The 18,209-nt window shown below is 48.9% G+C and overlaps 3 protein-coding genes across 3 annotated transcripts; all 3 read right to left on the reverse strand.

Annotated features, from left to right (window-relative positions):
- Positions 1-689: 689 nt before the first annotated feature.
- On the reverse strand, positions 690-1,901 carry LOC120642173 (NDR1/HIN1-like protein 12). The gene has a single exon (XM_039918595.1). It carries the CDS (start codon positions 1,717-1,719, stop codon positions 1,060-1,062), a length of 660 nt encoding a protein of 219 aa, XP_039774529.1. The 5' UTR covers positions 1,720-1,901; the 3' UTR covers positions 690-1,059.
- Positions 1,902-5,728: 3,827 nt separating this feature from the next.
- LOC120642174 (exocyst complex component EXO70A1-like) lies at positions 5,729-11,948 on the reverse strand. Its single transcript, XM_039918596.1, has 12 exons — positions 11,403-11,948; positions 11,204-11,299; positions 10,230-10,435; positions 9,907-10,140; positions 9,624-9,762; positions 9,335-9,547; positions 8,513-8,718; positions 8,059-8,259; positions 7,877-7,976; positions 6,503-6,612; positions 6,269-6,415; positions 5,729-6,119 (listed from the first exon to the last, which is right to left on the reverse strand). Exons 1-12 carry the CDS (start codon positions 11,541-11,543, stop codon positions 6,011-6,013), a joined length of 1,902 nt encoding a protein of 633 aa, XP_039774530.1. The 5' UTR covers positions 11,544-11,948; the 3' UTR covers positions 5,729-6,010.
- A 3,637-nt stretch (positions 11,949-15,585) lies between these two features.
- Positions 15,586-17,314, reverse strand: LOC120642175. Its single transcript, XM_039918597.1, has one exon. It carries the CDS (start codon positions 16,816-16,818, stop codon positions 16,045-16,047), a length of 774 nt encoding a protein of 257 aa, XP_039774531.1. The 5' UTR covers positions 16,819-17,314; the 3' UTR covers positions 15,586-16,044.
- Between the last annotated feature and the right edge of the window lie 895 nt (positions 17,315-18,209).

Below are 18,209 nucleotides of genomic sequence, written 5' to 3' on the forward strand. Positions count from 1 at the left end.
CTAGCAACGAACAAGCACGGCGCGCGCGGCGGCCTCAGCAACATCACCATCGCCGCCGTAGCCATGTGCGCGGTGACGACGTGCCCAGCCAACAGCCCAGTTTATTAGACGCTAGAGCCCATGCGCATTATATATATTTGGTCTGATTATCTTGGAATGCAAATTGGTGACCCTTAAATTCATCTCCAGCCCTAATATATTTGTACTACTTTTTTTAAAATAGAATCTTATTTTGAAGAAATAACAAATATTTGAACTAAAAAAGGGTTGAGGGTCCGCCAGGTCGGCACGCTCGCTCGTGTCTGCATAATATATGCTTGCTTGCTCCGGCAACCTCACCATAGAATCGATCAGTCACTAATTGAGCTTGAGCAGGGTATTTTCGTTAGCAGTCTAGCTTGATGATCGTTTTCAACGAAACACTTAAGCTGTCGCCTCAGATCCATCCAAGAGAATGGTCAATTATCTCAGCCACAAGCTAGCTAAGGGACCATGCCATACCACACCGTGCATACAGCTGCTAGTCGCTACAAGAAGCTAGCGTCTCCTTCAATTCACGGCGACAAAGAAAGCCCAGCTTTTTCCTTTCCTTTTCGAGGAATCGATCGACCATGGAAAAAGCAGAAATTTCAACTAGCCAGACCGAGATGAACTTGCATTGTATGTGTATATATGAATTGAATTATATATGGGTATGAACAATTCACAATAGTATTGGCATGGTACGGTGGAGCAAGCAGAGGAAACCTTTACGTCTGTTCATCCGCATCATCATCCGTCCATATCTCTTCAATTCCTCGATCCATACAATACTACAGTTCCTTTCCTTGCACTCAAATTTAAGTTTGCAACCCGAACCAACCCACCCACCCACCCATGAATTGGAGCGATCGCTACTACGTACCTTCAAAATTAAATTACCACAGAAGCAGCCTGCAGCTAGAACAAAACAAGAGATGGATTCATGCATGGATCGACGAAAACTAGCTAAAAGATCGAACCGGCGGATCGGAGGACGAATTAACAGCAAGAAGAAGAACTACTAGCAAGTAGCAGCAGCTAGACGTCTACTGCGCAGGCGGCTGCCTGCTGGAAGCGGAAGTAGCCATTGCCGCCGCCGGTGTTGGCGCCGTAGCTGCCCTTGCCCTCGTTGACGGTGAGCAGCGCGGGGCAGTTGACGCGGAGGTGGTAGTGGCCGGAGATCCACGAGCCCACCTTCCAGCGGATCCGTCCGTCGACGCGGATGTCGACGAGCACGTAGCCGGCGGTCTCGTCCTGCGCCAGCGCGACGGCGAGCGGCGGCGGGAGCTGGACGCTGTCCATGGACTGCAAGTAGGGGGACCACACGGACTGGTCGCCGTGGCCCTGGTACCCGACGGGGAGGCGCGTCGGCACGGTGATGGCCACGTCCTTGTACTGCGCGTACACGTCCACCTGGTCGTAGTACACGCCCACGCGCTCGTTGCCGTTCCTGGCGGCGACGGTGGCCTGCATCGTGGTGAAGAGGTAGGTGGACGCCGGCGGGGTCACGTTGAGGCACAGCACGGACAGGTCCTGCAGGTAGAACCGGGGCTTGTGCGGCCGGAGCACCAGCCACACGATGAGGATGACGAAGAGGACGAGCAGGATGAAGGCGACGAGCGCGCCGCACAGCTTGCGGTAGAGACGATCGCGGTCGCACTCGCAACCCTTGTGCCCGCCGCAGTCCTTCACCGTCATGCTGCTACTACACCTGTGGATGGCTGGAGAAGAGAGAGATGGATCGATCGAGAGCTAGCTTGCTTCTATTGTGTTGTGTGGAAGAAGAAGAAGAAGAAGAAACGGCAGGACGGAGAGCTCGGGGCACCGGGAGGTGCAGTGCAGTATATATGTTGCTTGGCAACGCAAGAGGGTACTGTGATTGGTTGGAGGCAACGACGACGACGACTTGACTGACTTACAGATCGAGGGTGATTGGGGTTAGGAGGAGCAGGGAGGGGATCACCATCGGGGAGTGTGATCGATCGATGACTGACTCTGACTGACTGACAGATTGAGTTGGTGCCAAGGGCAGGAGAACTACTGCCACTACACCGTCCAGTGCCCAACTGCTTGGTACCTGCTGCAACAGCTGCCGAATTCTGTGTGTCCACCCAAATTCAATCAATTTTCTTTTGAAGTAAAATTCAATCAATTTTCCGTTGATGCTATAAGAAGCTGGCAGCGCTGCTTGTTCCTAGCTAGCTAGCTAGCTAGCTAGCATATAGGAAGTAACTAGGATGGATTTGATGATGAAAATATGGAGGTTGCAGAGGAGCGAGGGAGTTGGTTAAGCATGGGATGATGCGTGGAGGCTAGTGGAGCGACTACTGCGATCCAAAAGCATCAATGATTGAGGCAAGTTTCAGGCTTAAGATTTGGGTGCCAGAAAGACGGCCTTTTTTATGATGTATAAAATAAGAAAATAGAAGAGGAGGCGAACGAGAGAGAAAGAGGGGCAACGTGAAGTTGCCTTGCCGCAAAGAGTCTTGTGTGCCGCCGCGCCTAACTAACATTTATCATTATTTTTTGGTGGGATCGGATCGCGTGCAAGGACGAGGAGCCAGGAGCAGAGCGCCTTCTTCATCTCCTCATGCTCTGCATTGCAGTTGGCACTCCCCTATCCATCCTGCTTTCGAGACATTGAGAGCTAGCTAGAGTGATCTCATCCCTCTCTATCATCAAACACATGTACTGGGAGGGAGCAGCGAAGCGAGAAGAAGGCCGCCGCGTCAAACTAGCTAGTCTGGTGCCAATAGTCTAATCATCTCATCAGTCATCTCTGGCTGCAAGCAAACCAGGTCGTCGGGCTCGTAATCACCGACAGGCAGGCAGACACAGACTGACAGACGGAGGAGCAGCGCAGCAGCAGCAGGATTGGAGATGGGAACAGGAACAGGAACAGCGGGAGGGAGCGCAGCAGTATTGGAACTTTGGCAACTTGGAAAAGGCGACGGCCGGTGGCGCGTCGGCATCAGATCGATCAGGCGAACGGCGAACCCCATCCATCCCATCCCAAAGCGAAAAGCGCAAGAAATTAAATCCATACACAAATAAGAGAAATGGGACCCCATCACCTGCTCATTCCTCCTACATTCCCTTAGCTGAGCCGATCATTCCTCTCTCTCAAAAAAAAAAAAGCTGAGCCGATCATCACCAAACTAGATACGTGCTGCTCCGCCCCCAGAAAAACGCGCAAATCGTGAGAGCACTGAACAGCGCATGATCAAGCCATTTTACGTGCTCCATCGATTGGGCTACAACAATTTCAGTTTCCGTTTCAGCAAGCCGTATGCTACATGATAGATGGCAAGACGTAAGAGTAGTGACGCAAACTCTCGGTTTCAGCTAGCATACTATTAGGTGGGGTACAATACATAGCCTTGCTAATGGAACCCACATTTATATATAGTTATACTATTTTGTAAAAAATATCTATTTCAACCCACCCCAACCTGCCTCAACCCGCATTATTTATATAGAACCTGCCCCCGACCCACTCCATTAACTAACACAGTCCATTTTAACTCATCCAAACACACTTCATTTCAAAACCCACCCCATAAAACTCATTTCAATCCAACTCATTAGCAGGCCTAACAATACAAATCAGAACCACGTTTCTGACTCTATCATCCATGCATGTATGCCCACAAAGCCAGCTTTAGAAAATCCAGGCGGTCCCGTCGATATTAGAACCATGCGATGCGACACGTCAGGGCATGGACAGGGCCGTGCACGACGAGATGGAAGCTTCTCCTCTGCCTCTGGCCGCCCAGCGTGCACGTTTGTGCTGCCTCTCTTCGAGTTTGGTTGGGGCACTGCTAGCTAGGGTTGTTGGAAGATCAGATGGCGATGGCGTCCTACTATAAGATATAGGACAACTCAGGGGGTAGACCCACCCATCCATAAGCTCCCTCCCAGCTCAAACGTATCATCATCACTATTCACTAGTACTACCACATTAGCTGTATCAAATATATATGCAGAACCAGCTTACACATGTGCCACTGAAACTTGGAGGACTCTTTTTATTAAAAAAAAACAAAACAAAACTTGGAGGACTGAAGACCACTCACCTAGTCACCTGAATGCGCTCTAATTAAACTTGCATTGGGCCTGCCTTGTGGTTTGAGTGCTCTTTTAGAGCTCCATGATGATGAATACTGAATAAAATTTCCCGAGCTTGCTGCCCTGTAGCACCAGCTGCTACCTTTTCCCACAGGAGTCAAACCTGCCGCCCATTCCATACGCACATTAGGGAACCGACAATATTTCATCATCTGCACAATTAATAAGATAAGATAAGATGAACGAAATCTCAGCATCACCTACTTCCTCCATACTTAAAAGTAGCCTTTCAAGTGAAATGCCACGTCACAAAAGTTTCATGGATAATCTCATCCTGACACCAACAAATTCACAAAGAGGCGCAGTACTTGATAATTAGGTCTCGCATATCCTATCCTTACTTCCTTAGTCTAATGGTGCTCTCTGTAAGTCATCCAGCCCCATGCCTATCATTACTGAAGTATCAGTACTTCATAGCATGCAACACAAGAGCTACATGCAGTGCTCAACTAAACAATGTTCTAATGGTATAAGCACCACGTAAAGCTACAGACGATCTGATTTGTCAATTCCTAGTTTAATTTGCCAAATAAATATCAAGATGATAACCACGCCACGTCACCACATAAACATACTCCTGCATGCCTGAGAAAAAAAAAAAGGGTTTGTAACACAAGAAGATAGAAATGGTATGTGTTCAGAGTTTGTAAAACAACATGTGAAACAAAATTAAAGATGAAACCGATCATGACAGCTCTTCGACGAGTTCCATTAGCTCTGATATTGCAACTAACGGAAAGTTATCCTTTTTTCATCTTAATAAAAGACAACATTTTATACCAGTCTCTGTCAGGCCCAATATTGCTTGCCTTCTGTCAATTCCAGATCCAGAAATGAACAGGCGAATGCTCCCTAGTCCCTACACACACAGGACAGGAGGTTTTCTCCACCAATGGATCAAGCTTAGGATGGATCAGATAAATCGTTGTCCTTGCTTGCTCTGTCCAGTATCACACTCGCTGCCTGTAAACTTCAAGGGCAATGAGAAGCTAGCATGAAAAGTATGAATGTGACGTCGCATACATGGCAATAAGAAGCACAATACTAGTGTGGAGAAGCACAATACTAGTGTGGAGGGATAATGCTAACATCAGAGCCACGGTAAAAACAGTAGCACTATAAGTAGCAATTCTGACGAATGGCCGCAGAATCTGAAGGCCTGAATAGGCATGCGCAAAAGGAAAGCATGATCGATCGAAATGGGAATCGCACCTAGTTAAATGGGTGCGAATAGAAACACGAAAGTGCGCACGAATTGACATCCTCTCACGAATTGACATCCTCTCCGGTCAAAATTCAGGAACAGAAAGGAAGGTTGTGTCGGCTCCGCTCTCCTCCAAGGGATTCATCTAGGTCACATGGCAAGTGCACCACCGGACGGCCGGAGGGAGAGATCCCCGGCTCTCCGGGCGGCGCCTCCGATCTCGGTCCATCGGACGGTGACCCATGACCGATCTCATAACCGCACAGCAAATCTTCTCATGAATTCGTTACGATTCCCATCTTAGAAAATCAAACCGTAACAGAACAGCCACGAGCTTTTGACACAAATGCACATGCTCACACGGGGCAAACACACCGAACCAAAACAATCAATGATCCAATTGACACTAGGCATTGCCAGCGGTTTCTTTGCACACTGCAAGAACCTCAAAATGTCAGGATTAAAAAAAATATGCCTACTACCTACCAGACATAACTGAAATACATTCTATACAAATCAAGAACCGGATCAAGGAATGGTGTGGATAGTAGCTGTTTGACGCCCATGGATAGATCACCGAACAATGTTGACAGGGGCTCCAGTTTACGTAGAGCAGCATCGCATCATTGTTGAGGTATGGTAAGCAGCTAGAGACTATCAAGCACGTTCTTGTTTCCCCTCGAACAAATTGCCTAGCAGCAGCTCAAGTTGCTCGGGCGTGTGCTTGATGTATTTTCCAGGCGCTTTGCTGTTCTCAATGAGTGGCCTACAGGTCAGCGAGTTAATTTGTGAGCTCAGTGAACAGGAACTGAGAGCAATAATTGGAGGAAATCTTGAGAAAGCATTGCCGATTCCTGGGTTCATACATTTAACTTTCATTTGTTTACAAGTAAACGAGCTGTCAAAGAAGCATACCCAAAACGTTTGATGAAAGATCTGTACGCAGGCAACAGAATTTCAGCAACCGCAAGTCTTAGTGACTCTCGCAACTCAGTATCTGGAACGGACCAGCTACATTGCTTCTGATAGATCTCCTCAAATAACACATTGAAAGACCTGAATCTGATAGCACCACAGGAAAAGATAATAAAGACAAATTAAGAAATTGTACAGGAAACCAATCTAAAGTAGCGAGTAGATCTGACTAACCTCTCCTTGACAGCTGCTCTTGAAGCTCCACTGCTATTGCCACCCTCACTCCCTACTTGACCACTACCTCCTGATGAAGTCAAACCTTGACCAGAGAGGCATTGCAACACCTGCAACATTGGATCAAATAAATATTAATATCACGCACATACATATCTAGCAGTTTTATTTTCTAAGTAATATTACCAGTAGTGGCGACGCTAGCAAGAATTTGATGGTGGCACACAATATAATATACACATCTAATTTGCAAGCAAACTGTCCATTTTAGCTAGTCAAAATAAGCCGCTTAGGAGTTTTTTTTTTCCAAGGAAGCCCAGTGTGACTTCACCACTGATTACCAGAGTGCACACCGTAACAGAAAAAGCTGTGGCCCATGGAGTGCTGAGAAACTAGACAGGTAGGCGCGCTACGCTGCGCCGTTCAAGTTGTTTTGTACATGGCTGATACATATGAAATCCAAGTCGCAAACATAACTGTTACATAATATGAACGATGATTTAATTATACTTTGCGAGTTTAATAATTAAATATATTTTGTGGGTGGATTCGAACTGAATATTACGTGGGTACCACCTGAATAGCACGCAGAACTCACGTGGGTCTTGTATAAATAGTACATGTAGGATTTTTTTTACGTTAGTAGGTATAGTTGATGGATTAGCTTACACTAATTATTGATTTTGGTAGAAAAAAATAAGATTAGAAATGAATGAATGATTCAATTATATTTTGTGAGTTTATGAAGTGAAAACAAAATTCAATAAATAGTAGAGTTACCATGTGTACATTGTATACAAAATTATTTTATTATTTTCATATACAAAAAATAGTTAAATATATTTTATGCGCGGGCCCAATTAAATAGTATGTTGGTCCCACGGGCCCACATACTGTTCATGTGGGGTCCATATGGGTCCCACATAAACAGTATGTGGCCCACATGTGAACAGTGCACCAGCCCCACGTGGGGCCACGACTCATGAGCTTGCGCCGATTCTTGGCGCGTTAGTAGAGTAGGGGTATTGCCCTTTTCCTTTAGAGGAACCATACATCCCATACTACACGGTCCCTAAAAACTAACCTACTCAGCAACAAATATCAGATGCTAAAAGATAACTGTACATGATAATTAGGTCAATCCCATCAGAAAGTGGTAATATTATGGCCACTGATATCTCTGGAAGCCTACTTATCATCTATGCTTGAGTTGTTCGCAATGGCAACATGAATACTGGATGCTTCGATGGTTTGGAAGGGACTGGTTTAGGCAGCGATAATATCTATTTAGGTCAAGTAAGCCTTGAACAAAATATGTCAGTACGCATGAAAAATAATCACAGAGTTTTAATTATAGATAAAGAGCAAGCAGACCTTTGACCAAGCAATCCTTCTATATTGATTTGCGTTCTGTTGTACAATCCTCCGATGTCTTTGGATCCAGTCATCACCCAACAAATCCTTGGCTTCTGATCTGGGTGACAGAAAAGATAGAATAAGATTGCATACACACTATCATGTCTTTATTTCCTGCATTACTTCATATAAGAACATACCTGCGGACAGATTTGACGATGTAGTGAATGTTGTTCATCAAAAATATGTGCATCAAAGCAGGATCCTTGTATTGCTTTGCTTTTGCATCCAAATTATTCTGTAAAGCTTGCATGATTTTCATGGTTACAGCTGCCAACTCAGAACCTGTTCCATCTTCCTTTTTGAACTCTTGGAAAAGCTGTTTTAGAGTGGACTGGTAGCTGCACAGACATTACAATGTGGTTGTCAATTATGGGCATAAGGAGTTCACCTAGGGCTACAAATGAATGCCATCTTTTAGTTCTGGTTGCGAAAACAGTCCAATAAAAAAAATAAAAATCTGGTTCTTGGTGAATTTGGAGGCTATAGACAAGCCAGTGGATAATTCAGAGAAAAGAAGGGCACATGGAAATATGGACAAATGTCATGCACCTATTCGTTTACAACAACATTAGAATATTATAAGAGACTTACTCAAATAAAAATTTAACATAGTTGATCACATAGCTCGTTAAAGGATGAACTGTTCCATCAGTATGTATATTCTTTGTTGCATCCTTTTCAACCGCTTCTTCAAAGTCACTGAAAGTCTTCTGCGCCGTTTGTGCTAGGCATTTCGTCAAACTCAGTGCAGAGTCACGCATTTGTGAACATGATTCTCCAACAAAGATGGTGTCAATCTACAAATTTGATTCAACAAGATGGTCTTTAAGTTCCTCTCGTAAAAAAAATAAACACCAATCTAAAGTAGATTTGCATTTTTTTTACATGTTAAAATAAATTGAAATCAAGTGGATAATTTAGAAGCCTCTAGATTTCCTACAAAACTCAGTCTAGTGAAAGCAAACTTCTCTAATCAAACTAAGAAAGTCCAAACTCCTAAGGGCAGTCAAATCAATTTTGGTAAAAGTTTGACATGGCTAACACATGGCTAAGAGAAAATATGGTCCGGAAATTGAATTTGATATACGACGACTCCTCTTACTTTAAATGTGTACACAGAAAATTGTAGTTTATGGTAAACATATGCAGCAGCATTTTACAATAAATCAGCTGAAGTTAGTATCAACACAAGTGGACCAAGCTTTGAAGAGTGAAGACAGGTACTCCAGGATTCTGATAATCAATAGTTATGAGACACCCAAATGGTTCTAAAATTCACGTCAGAACAAAATGGATGTTGACTATAAGTTCAGCATGCAAATTACACTGATGTCAGTGGGCACACAAGACTACAAGAGCAATGGCCACCAACTGAAATGTGCCACGCAGCCATGGTCAGAATTAGAGATTTACCTCTGTTTGAAGTTCGCACATTATTTCGTACATGTCTAGCAGAACAAACAGTTTCTCTGGTGATCGTTTACTCATAGCAATTGCCTCTCCAAAACTGAGTAGTGTAGCCAAACTGTTCTTTGTTATTGCAGCAAAGCACTTATCCCTCAAAGATTGACTGCATTCAAAAACTTGGTCGCAAAGCTGGCGCTCCCCAGCAAAAAGGAGTTTGACCTATTCCAAGCAGAGGCAAATGTCACCGGATGAATGCTATACCATAACAGAAATCTGAGAGGAAAATTTTTCTTACAGCAATTCGCATGAAATGAATCCAGTTTCCTATTTTAGATTCCAAAATCTCCCAAGGCATTTTCTGCACTTCATCTTTGCTCAGTTTTTCAACACCCAAGTTCTTCAAACTTGATTCTAAAGCTGAAGCGCGAGCTTCACTGCACACAAAGGTAAATATGCTTCAGCATGTCATTTCATAGAGCATAACTATCACTGCATCTCTTAGCACATGAGCACATGGAAACAAGAAGAGTTTGTAATGCTTAAACAAACTGCAAAATTTTCAGGGTAACTCGTTGTACCTGTATATTTCTGAGCATTGCTGTTGGCATCCAGCCTGAACCAACTGTTGTGCCAATTTAGAGAGTAATGGAACAAACTTTGGCTCAATAAGAGCAGGAGGACTGTATACAGCAGCCTCTGGGCTTTGCTGATTTTCGGATGATGGGTTTTTCCCACCTTCGGGCTGGGATTCAGAGGACGGTCGAAGTGTACTTGGAAGACAATCAAAAAGACGATCAGGCTCCATAGGTTTGCTGAAATCAGTTCCAAAGGTGCACTATGCACGGGTTAGATGGGTTAAGTTAGGGAAAATACAAATCTAAATTAATGATCAGACACAAACCTGCGCTGGGACAATTGATTCTGGAATTCTCCCTCCATCTTCACAAGGGCCTTAGAAAGGAGGGAATTCACATGGTTGAGCACCCCATCACTACTGCGGTAACTCCTATTTGAGCTAAAGAAACGCTCAATACTTCTCAACCGATCAACTGCATCTAGAAAACCTTGAAGGTTCTCATGCGGCCCCTTCTGTATTTCACGCTCCGCCTGTACATATAACAAGTCAGCCAAGGCCATAATCCCAAAAGGCAACCCATCACCGAAAAAACATCCTCTCTCTAGAGATTCCAGTTGTAGTTGTTACCAAACCTAATGCAATCAATGCTTAAGACAAAATCATAAGGCATCATCAATGAAAATTGTTGCCAATTTCAGTAATTTTTCTTAGACATAAAAAGATAATTTTGCAATATTGTTATTGTTTTCACAATATGAGATTTAGTTGGTGTTAAGGTCCACTTCAAATAGTCGTACTTAACAGACTGTATCCCAACAAACGAATCCCTTTGCTGGTCCTTCTAAAGAAAGGTTTTCAAATATTAAAAAAGAAGTGGTATATAACGACTAGGGACAAATGTATAACGATAAGCTCAGTTTCAAACACATGGCTCCATTATTGGTAGTTACTTAGGATTCGCTAATTTCTATCAAGGATTAGTTCCTAAGAAAATCCCTAGGGTAGAGAAGGAAAGATTTGGCTGGTATTCCACTAGCGTGGCATATATAATAGAAACACATTAAAAGGAGAAGCACTGCATTGGAAAGGAAAAGCGACAATTCAGGCTTGCAGCTAAATATACACACCATGTCCAGATATGCTCAGGTACAGGATCACGTCATCTAACAAACTGCACGCTCCATCTACTTGCTAAGATAGATTAAACTACAATTCGAAGCGTGCTGTGCGAGAGGAACGCAAATACTAGTATGAAAAGGGGCAGCGAACATGGAATTGAAGTTAGAGGGAGCAAGCACCTCTCGAGTTCGATCGAACTGCGTGAGGATGACATCCGCGGAGCGCAGCGTCCGGTCGATGTTCTCGTGCGCCGTCCGGACGGCGTGCGTCCTGACCTGCGGGCAAGGGCAAACAGCGAGAGCTAGCATAAGTGGTTGGAGCCCAGCAGGCAGGCGCGGGCGAGCCCTAATAATAGATAGATTAAGATAAGAAGCGGACCTGGATGGGGCGCATGGCGGAGTCGAGCGCGGAGAGGCGGCTGTCGAAGGAGCCGAGGATGGATACGACGGCGTCCGTGGCCTGCTGGCTCTTGTGCAGCGACTCCCGGAGCAGCGCCGCGCGCTGCGCCAGGCTCTCCATCTCCCCCGCCGCCACCTCGCCGTGAGGCCAATCCCCCTAGTCAAGTACGAGTAGTCCGGAATCCAGATGCCCAGATGGTTCCGAGGTGGATCTGGATTCTGGAAGAGGAGGAGCGGTTCGCCGGTAGCCGGTTTGGTTGAGCAGACAGGGACAGGGTGGATGGAGGAGGAGGAGGAGGAGGACCCCACGGGCAGGGCAGGGCACCCACCCGGAGCCGGAGGAAGCGAGCAAGAGAAGCAGGTGATTATTGCGTGCGCTGCGTTGGTTGCCCAAGGAAGAAAGGCCCGCCCGACCCGAGGAAAGTGAGGGGGAACGGAACGGAACGGAACAGCGGCGGCGGCGCCGGCTGTCCAGCTTGGACCGCCTGCGGAATATTCTCCACCGCGTGCGCGTGGTCTTTCCTACGCTCTTCCGTTCCGTTTTTATTTATTATATATAGGCACCTAATAAAGCTCCTTTTACTGCCGTGCCTTATGACAGGCAGTGATTTATGTCACAGTCCAAGAAAAAAAAACAGAAATAATTTTTTTCCCTCGTCAGGTCCACTTGTCAGCCACCCTTCTCCTCCTCCCTGCTCTGTTTCGGGGCGCGCATGCGTCGCCCGTCGCCGGCGTCCATCCTCGCGCCACGTGCCGGCCATTCTCGCATGCCGTGTCGCCCCTTCACTCTTCCCCTCGCCCTCTCCTTATCCGCGCCCGACCGGCCCCCTTCTCCCCGCAAACCCTAGCCCCAAATCCCCCATTGTTGTCGCAGCTCGAGCTCCGTGGCCGTCGCCGTTTCGCCTCCTCCGGTGCGTGCCGCGCTAATTCCTCGCACGGGGAGCTCCCTCTCACCCTCATCCTCCGATTCCGGCGCTCACCCGGCCTTGGGCCTTGCCGTGCAGGGCCGCCGTCGCTCGTCTCGGTCCGCCGCCGCCCAACGCCGCTGCGCCGCCGCCGGTGAGGCTCGCCGCCTCCTCCTCATCCCCATGCGTGCCTCCCCGTCCTGCTCCGGTCTCGCGTCGCCGCGCCGCCGTCGCCGTCGCCGTGGCCGCGCCCACGCGCGGGCCAAGGCGAGTGCCTTGCCTTGACCCCGGCTGAGTGGGCCGCGGGCCCGTGGGCCCCGCCTGTCAGCCTCAAGGCTGGCTGTGGGTGCACCTAGCATTTTTGCTAGGGTTTTGTTATGCTTATTTTGTCTGCAATCTTGCAAAATCCATAGAAATTCGTGTATAACTCCAAAAAATGTGAAACTTATTTTGTTGGATTCCTCTATCTTAGATATACTCAAGAAAAATATTGTTTTGCATGTTACTTTTCTGTAGATTTATCTATAGTTTTATCTTGCAAAAGTGAGTTTAATGCTTATTTATTTGTGTATTTCTTTAAAAATTTCAAACTAAATTTTGTTAGACTTCTTGTGAGGTGTAGTTTTCAGTGGTCCAATTTGTTCACATGATTCCTTGCTGTTTATCCAAGTTTTTTAGCTTGTTTTCTTATGCTTTATCTGAAATGGTTTAATATAGAACTTTTTTCTAGAAAGTGGTAAAATAGTAAAACTAGTTTTTTTAGATTTGTTTTCATGTCTAGTATCTAATATAATTTTATTGGATTTGTTTATTTAAGTTTGTATGCATTTTCTGATTTACCTTGTTTAGAGTGGTTGGAAACTAGTATATTTATGATTAATTATAGGAAAATTCTTTTGCTGCAAAACCAATTTTCATGAGTTTCTTGCAATGTTCTCGGCATGCTCAAATTATTTCATGATTTATTCTTGTTGTTTAGTTCATTTCTTAATTCTTGCATCGCATTCATGCATTATAGTGACCGAACCGTCGGAGGTCGAACCCGTGGAGCCCACCGAGTCTTAGGAGCCTGAACCCGGAATCCCGTTCGTGGTCGAGCCCGAAGTTAACAAAGGCAAGTAGCTAAGCATATTTCTTGCACCTGTCTAATCTGATTTAGTTTAGCTATTCCACCTGGGTATTGTTGGGCTATATATGTATAGTATGTATGTATTGCATTGTTGTACCTATCTTGATGCATAGTCCTTCCTTGATTTGTTATCCTTGTTCTTGGCACTAGTTAGTTAGTTAATTACTTAACTTGACTAGATGCTTAGCCCTGCTTAGAATACTTATATTGCTCGTTAGACAGGAATGGTTTGGAGGATCACATTTACTGTTTACCCTTGATCGCACTGGTTCGGTTGGGTTGTTAAGAGTTTGGTAGTATCGAGATTCGAGCGGAATGGTAGGGCCTAGAGAATGGAGTCACATGGGCATAGTCCGCTTGAATCGTTAAAGAACTGTCTGTGGATGACGTCGGTTTTGAGCGGCGGAGGCTAGTGGCGGTTCTGGTGGCGGCGTTGCGGGCGCGGGGAAGGGACCAGCGGCAGCGGCGAGCTTGAGGGAGTGGAGGGGGTCCTACCTTGGCCCTTGGCCCGGGTGGAGAGGAGGCGAGGCGCTTCGGCCACGGGAGCGGACGGCGGCGGGCAACAGTGTGCGTGGCGGCGGCGCTGCGAGCTAAGGGAGGGGGCACGTTGTTGTGGAGGCGGTTGTGGAGTGGAGGAGCGGCGCGGGGGTCCCTTTATAGGGCGAGTAAGGCGGTGGAGGGAAGGATCGCGGCGGTGGCCGACCGGCGGGCTCGGCGGAGCGCCATTATTGGTGTGGGGGCGACTGCTGTGCTTGCCGGGGCCGCGGAGCGGCGTGAGCACCGAGGGGCACCAGCGGGCACGTGGAGGAGGGGCTGGTGCTGCGGGGCTTGGCGCCGTGCGGCTTGAGCGACGAGGCGGCGGCGCTGTGCGCGAGCAGGGCGCGTACGGCGGCGCGAGTGGCGAGACGGCCAGGCGACGTGACAAGTCTGGCAGCGGCGAGCAACGTGGCGAGCGGCACGGCCGCGTGGAGCGCGTGCGCGCGTGCGTGGACGGGAGGGTGGCGGGGAGCGGCTTGGCAGCGTGCGACACGCGGCAGAGTGGCGCGGCGAGCGGCGGGCGTCGCGGTGGGCGGCGCGGCCGCGTGGTGCACGCGTGGGCAGCGGACGCGCGCGTGCCGCGCGTGGAGACGGCCGGGTGCGAGGCGCGCGTGGTCGGCGCCGAGGTAGGTGCGCGCGCGGGCGTGGCCGGGGCGGCGCGGCGAGCGGGCTGCCCTGCAGCGCGGGGGAGGAGAGAGGGAAGGAGGGGAGGGGAGAAAAGAAAAGAAGGGGAAATGGAAAAAGAAAAAGAAAAGAGAAGGAGAGAGAGAAAGGGGGAGAGAGCGAGCGCACGCCGGCGGGATTCGCGGTCGGCTACAACGGCCCGGTCGGCCACGCGTGCCGCGACGTACGGTCGGACGACGCACGCGGAGCGAAGAGAAAAAAGAAGACGGAACAGCGGTCGGATTCGGTTGTCGGGTCAGGAAAGAATTCCGTGGTATTAGGGGCTTGGATAGCAAGGATTGAACTCAACGACGTAAATTATTTTGAAAATTATTTTTAGCGTGCGATTTATTTGTTAAATTTTTCGGGATGTCACATCAATCTAGTATAAATCCCATCTTGTAATTACTGACTGTGTTCAGTTACACAGCATCATCGTCCGCTAAGCTGATCGAGCCATCGTTTTCAACATCTCCTGTCCAAGTTACCCGTTCCGTCTTCTTTACGAGCCTGTTTGGTTGGATACCAAGTTTTGTCCAACCAAAATCATTTCAGACCAATATTTTGGCTTGTCAAAATTAGGTTGTTGATAAGAAATTTAGATATTCACCTAGTTTAGTGCCAACCAATACTCTATTATTTTCTTCTCCTGTAAGGTTTAATAAGAAATACCTAGTGACTTACCATGATTTTGGTCAAAGTAACCAATTTTTAGGTATAAACTAATTAGTAGCCAAATTTTATTGGTATATCTTAATAATTTTAAAATATTGCAAAAATTGGTGGGAAACCAAGCATGCTATACTTGGCTGTTGCCACATCATGCAATGGCAATGCAATGGAAAGGAGAGTAACATGTTCGTGACGACACGCGCGGCAGATAAGCATGCATACAACAAAATAGTACTGCATCAAATGGGAGCACGCCATGACACCACATAGTAGAAACTCTGCATATACCGCTTCGATATACCAGAAACAAATTAATTGCTCTCCCTTCCCCCTCTCTCTCTCTCTCCACAATGCAAAAGAGAAGAAAAACAAAAGACGGGTCCACAAATGAAATGTTGGCCCAATATGTGGACTCGCCCAGGCCACATTGCTCGGGCACCACCACAGCCACATAGCAAAATAAATAAAAATAAAAAAAGAGCATCCAATTTTCTAGTGCCAGAAGACTCGTTCCCACACCCACACCACCGGTGGCCGCATCTGACTTGCGTTCCTCTTCCACAGAGGAAACAGGATGCTGCTACTAGGCTACCTCCTCCAAAAATCCTCTTCCTCCGCCGCCGCGATGCGCACAAGCTTCACACGCAACCTCGTCGACCATTTCCAGCTTGATTTGTTTACAATTTCCGCGGGGGGAAGAAGCAGCTGGTAATCAATCAGTAGACGGGCATGCCGAGGAGCCCCGGCAGGCGTCCGGGGCTCGGCGGCGGGGGCGGCGGGGAGGGGGACTTCCTCGCCGGGCGCTCGATCGGGCCCACGTGCGAGCGGAACCCGGCGGTGACCACGGCGTCGCGCACGCACCAGTGGAAGGGCGGCTGGAGCATGGCCGCGGCCGCCGCCTCGCACTCGGGGCACGGCGGCCGCGGGGACCACATGGGCGGGTCCTCCAGCGGGAGGAGGTACGGATCCGCCGCCGCGGCGGTGCTCATGAGGTACCAGTCGCGCTGCCGCTGCAGCTCCCGCAGCTGCGCCTCGTAGTCCCAGCCGCCGAACATGGCGGCGGGGGGCACCAGGGACGCCAGATCCGTGGGCGGGAGGCGCTTGAGGATGGTCTTCTCGGGCGGGGGAGCGGCGTCCGCGGCGGAGGCCTTGTGCTTGTCGCGGCGGGCGCGGCCGCCCCGGCGCTCGCGGCGCGCGCGGCGGAGGGAGGCGAGGACGTAGCAGCCGGAGCCCTCGCGCGCGACGGCGGCGGCGAGGTCCGCGCCCTCCTCGAGGGGCACGCGGCGCGCGCGCCGTGGGCGCGCGAGCGTGGCCGAGATCTGGTGCGGCGCGACGCCGACGCGGTCGGCCACGAGGGCCTGCAGCTTCTTGACGCCGAGCGACGGCTGCACGGTGACGGTGCCGAGGTCGACGGTGCGGTCGCCGTCGACGAAGAGCACCGGCAGGACGGGAGTGGGAGGGGGCGAGGGCGCGGCGGCGAGGTCCGCCATCTCGATCTCTCGGGACGACGACGACGACGACTTCAGCAGCCGATTGTTGGCAGGGCGGAGGCCACAAGCATCGAATCGAATCCAATCCAAGCCAACGGGGGGGTCGGGTCGGGTCGGGCCGGGCGCTCTGGTCGCTCTGTAATAAGGGGAGGAACCGAAGAAGAGAGAAAGGCCGCGAGAGGGTTTTATAGAGGGGAGTTAAGGCGGTTGGGTAATTTGGGAGGGAGAGAGAGAGAGAGAGAGAGAGAGAGAGAGAGAGAGAGAGAGAGAGAGGCGGTGTGGTGTGCGAGAGAAGGCTTGGGCTGGGCAGGAGAACCGGTCTGGACCCTCCCGTCTTTCCTTGGCAACCAAGGCAGAGACCTGCAGCGCGGGGCCCACCGCTCAGCAGGCGGCAGCAGCAGCGTGGGACTTGGGGTGGCGGCCGCCACGTCAGCGCTTACTTGCCCTCGGACGGAAGGGAAGAAAACGTGGGAGGGACGGCCGGAGGAAGGAGCCGCCGAGGCTCGGCGGGATAGATTTTTCGCCGGGGTTTCGCTGGCTGGCTGGCTGTGAAGCCGTCGCGCGCCCGCGTCGCGCGCCACGGACTTGGCTGCCGACACGTGGGCGCCAACCAGAGAGTTTTCTGGCAGCCGCCGGGCCGGGTCGCAGTCGCGGAGCGTTAAGTTCCACGTGACAGCGGCCATGGATTTGGTGTGATAAGCGCGTCCACCGGTCCGGTCGGCACGACCACCCGCAGGCCGCAGTTCGCAACTGCCTCCCACGAGATGCATGTCTATTCCACGCAGATTTTTTTTTTGAAAAAAAAATATATTCCATGCAGATTATGGCAGACTTGCTCAAGCAGTTACTTCGTCTCATTAAAAGAGAGCGTATTGCAGACTGCTGTTAATTAGTAGTACATGAATGTACAAACCTACCACACTGAATAGTGAATTCATTCATAGCGGTAAACAAATTCCTACATGAAGAAAGGCATAGCTTGATGGGATTTTTTTCTCTCTAAAAAAGGATCTTTCTTTTACTTGTATGTCTTTTTATTACTCTATCTTTAATCTCGAGAGGAAGAAAGGACCTTATATTAATCAATGACGGAGTACTACGTTTTCTTTAGAAGGAGAAAAAGATGTTAGGCAGGGAGCCGAATTTCGGTGGAGCAGTTTATTTTTTGGGCTGGGGCGCTGGGCTAGCTTTCCAGTCTGGCCAGCGTCTTCTTTCACCTAAATAAATGGGCCTAGCATAGCAAGAGTAGGGCCGTGCTTATTTTAGTTCGGCGTGAACAGCCCATCAATCATGTCACGCCCACGTTGTAGCGTTCCATCTTTTTTTTTTGCGGGTAATAAGTAGCGTTCCATCTTCCATGACATTTGTCAAATATTGCTCGAATGGTTCCA

Source organism: Panicum virgatum, chromosome 7K (genome assembly GCF_016808335.1).
Source record: "Panicum virgatum strain AP13 chromosome 7K, P.virgatum_v5, whole genome shotgun sequence".
NCBI lineage: Eukaryota > Viridiplantae > Streptophyta > Magnoliopsida > Poales > Poaceae > Panicum > Panicum virgatum.

Excerpts from the sequence above, each read along its gene's own strand:
- LOC120642175 (XM_039918597.1), bottom strand. The coding sequence starts at position 16,818 with ATGGCGGACCTCGCCGCCGCGCCCTCGCCCCCTCCCACTCCCGTCCTG.
- LOC120642174 (XM_039918596.1), bottom strand. The coding sequence starts at position 11,543 with ATGGAGAGCCTGGCGCAGCGCGCGGCGCTGCTCCGGGAGTCGCTGCAC. Across the intron at positions 7,977-8,058 it reads ATCGTCAAATCTGTCCGCAG|ATCAGAAGCCAAGGATTTGT; the intron begins GTATGTTCTTAT and ends TCTGTCACCCAG. Across the intron at positions 6,120-6,268 it reads TCTTTCATCAAACGTTTTGG|GCCACTCATTGAGAACAGCA; the intron begins GTATGCTTCTTT and ends GCTGACCTGTAG.
- LOC120642173 (XM_039918595.1), bottom strand. The coding sequence starts at position 1,719 with ATGACGGTGAAGGACTGCGGCGGGCACAAGGGTTGCGAGTGCGACCGC.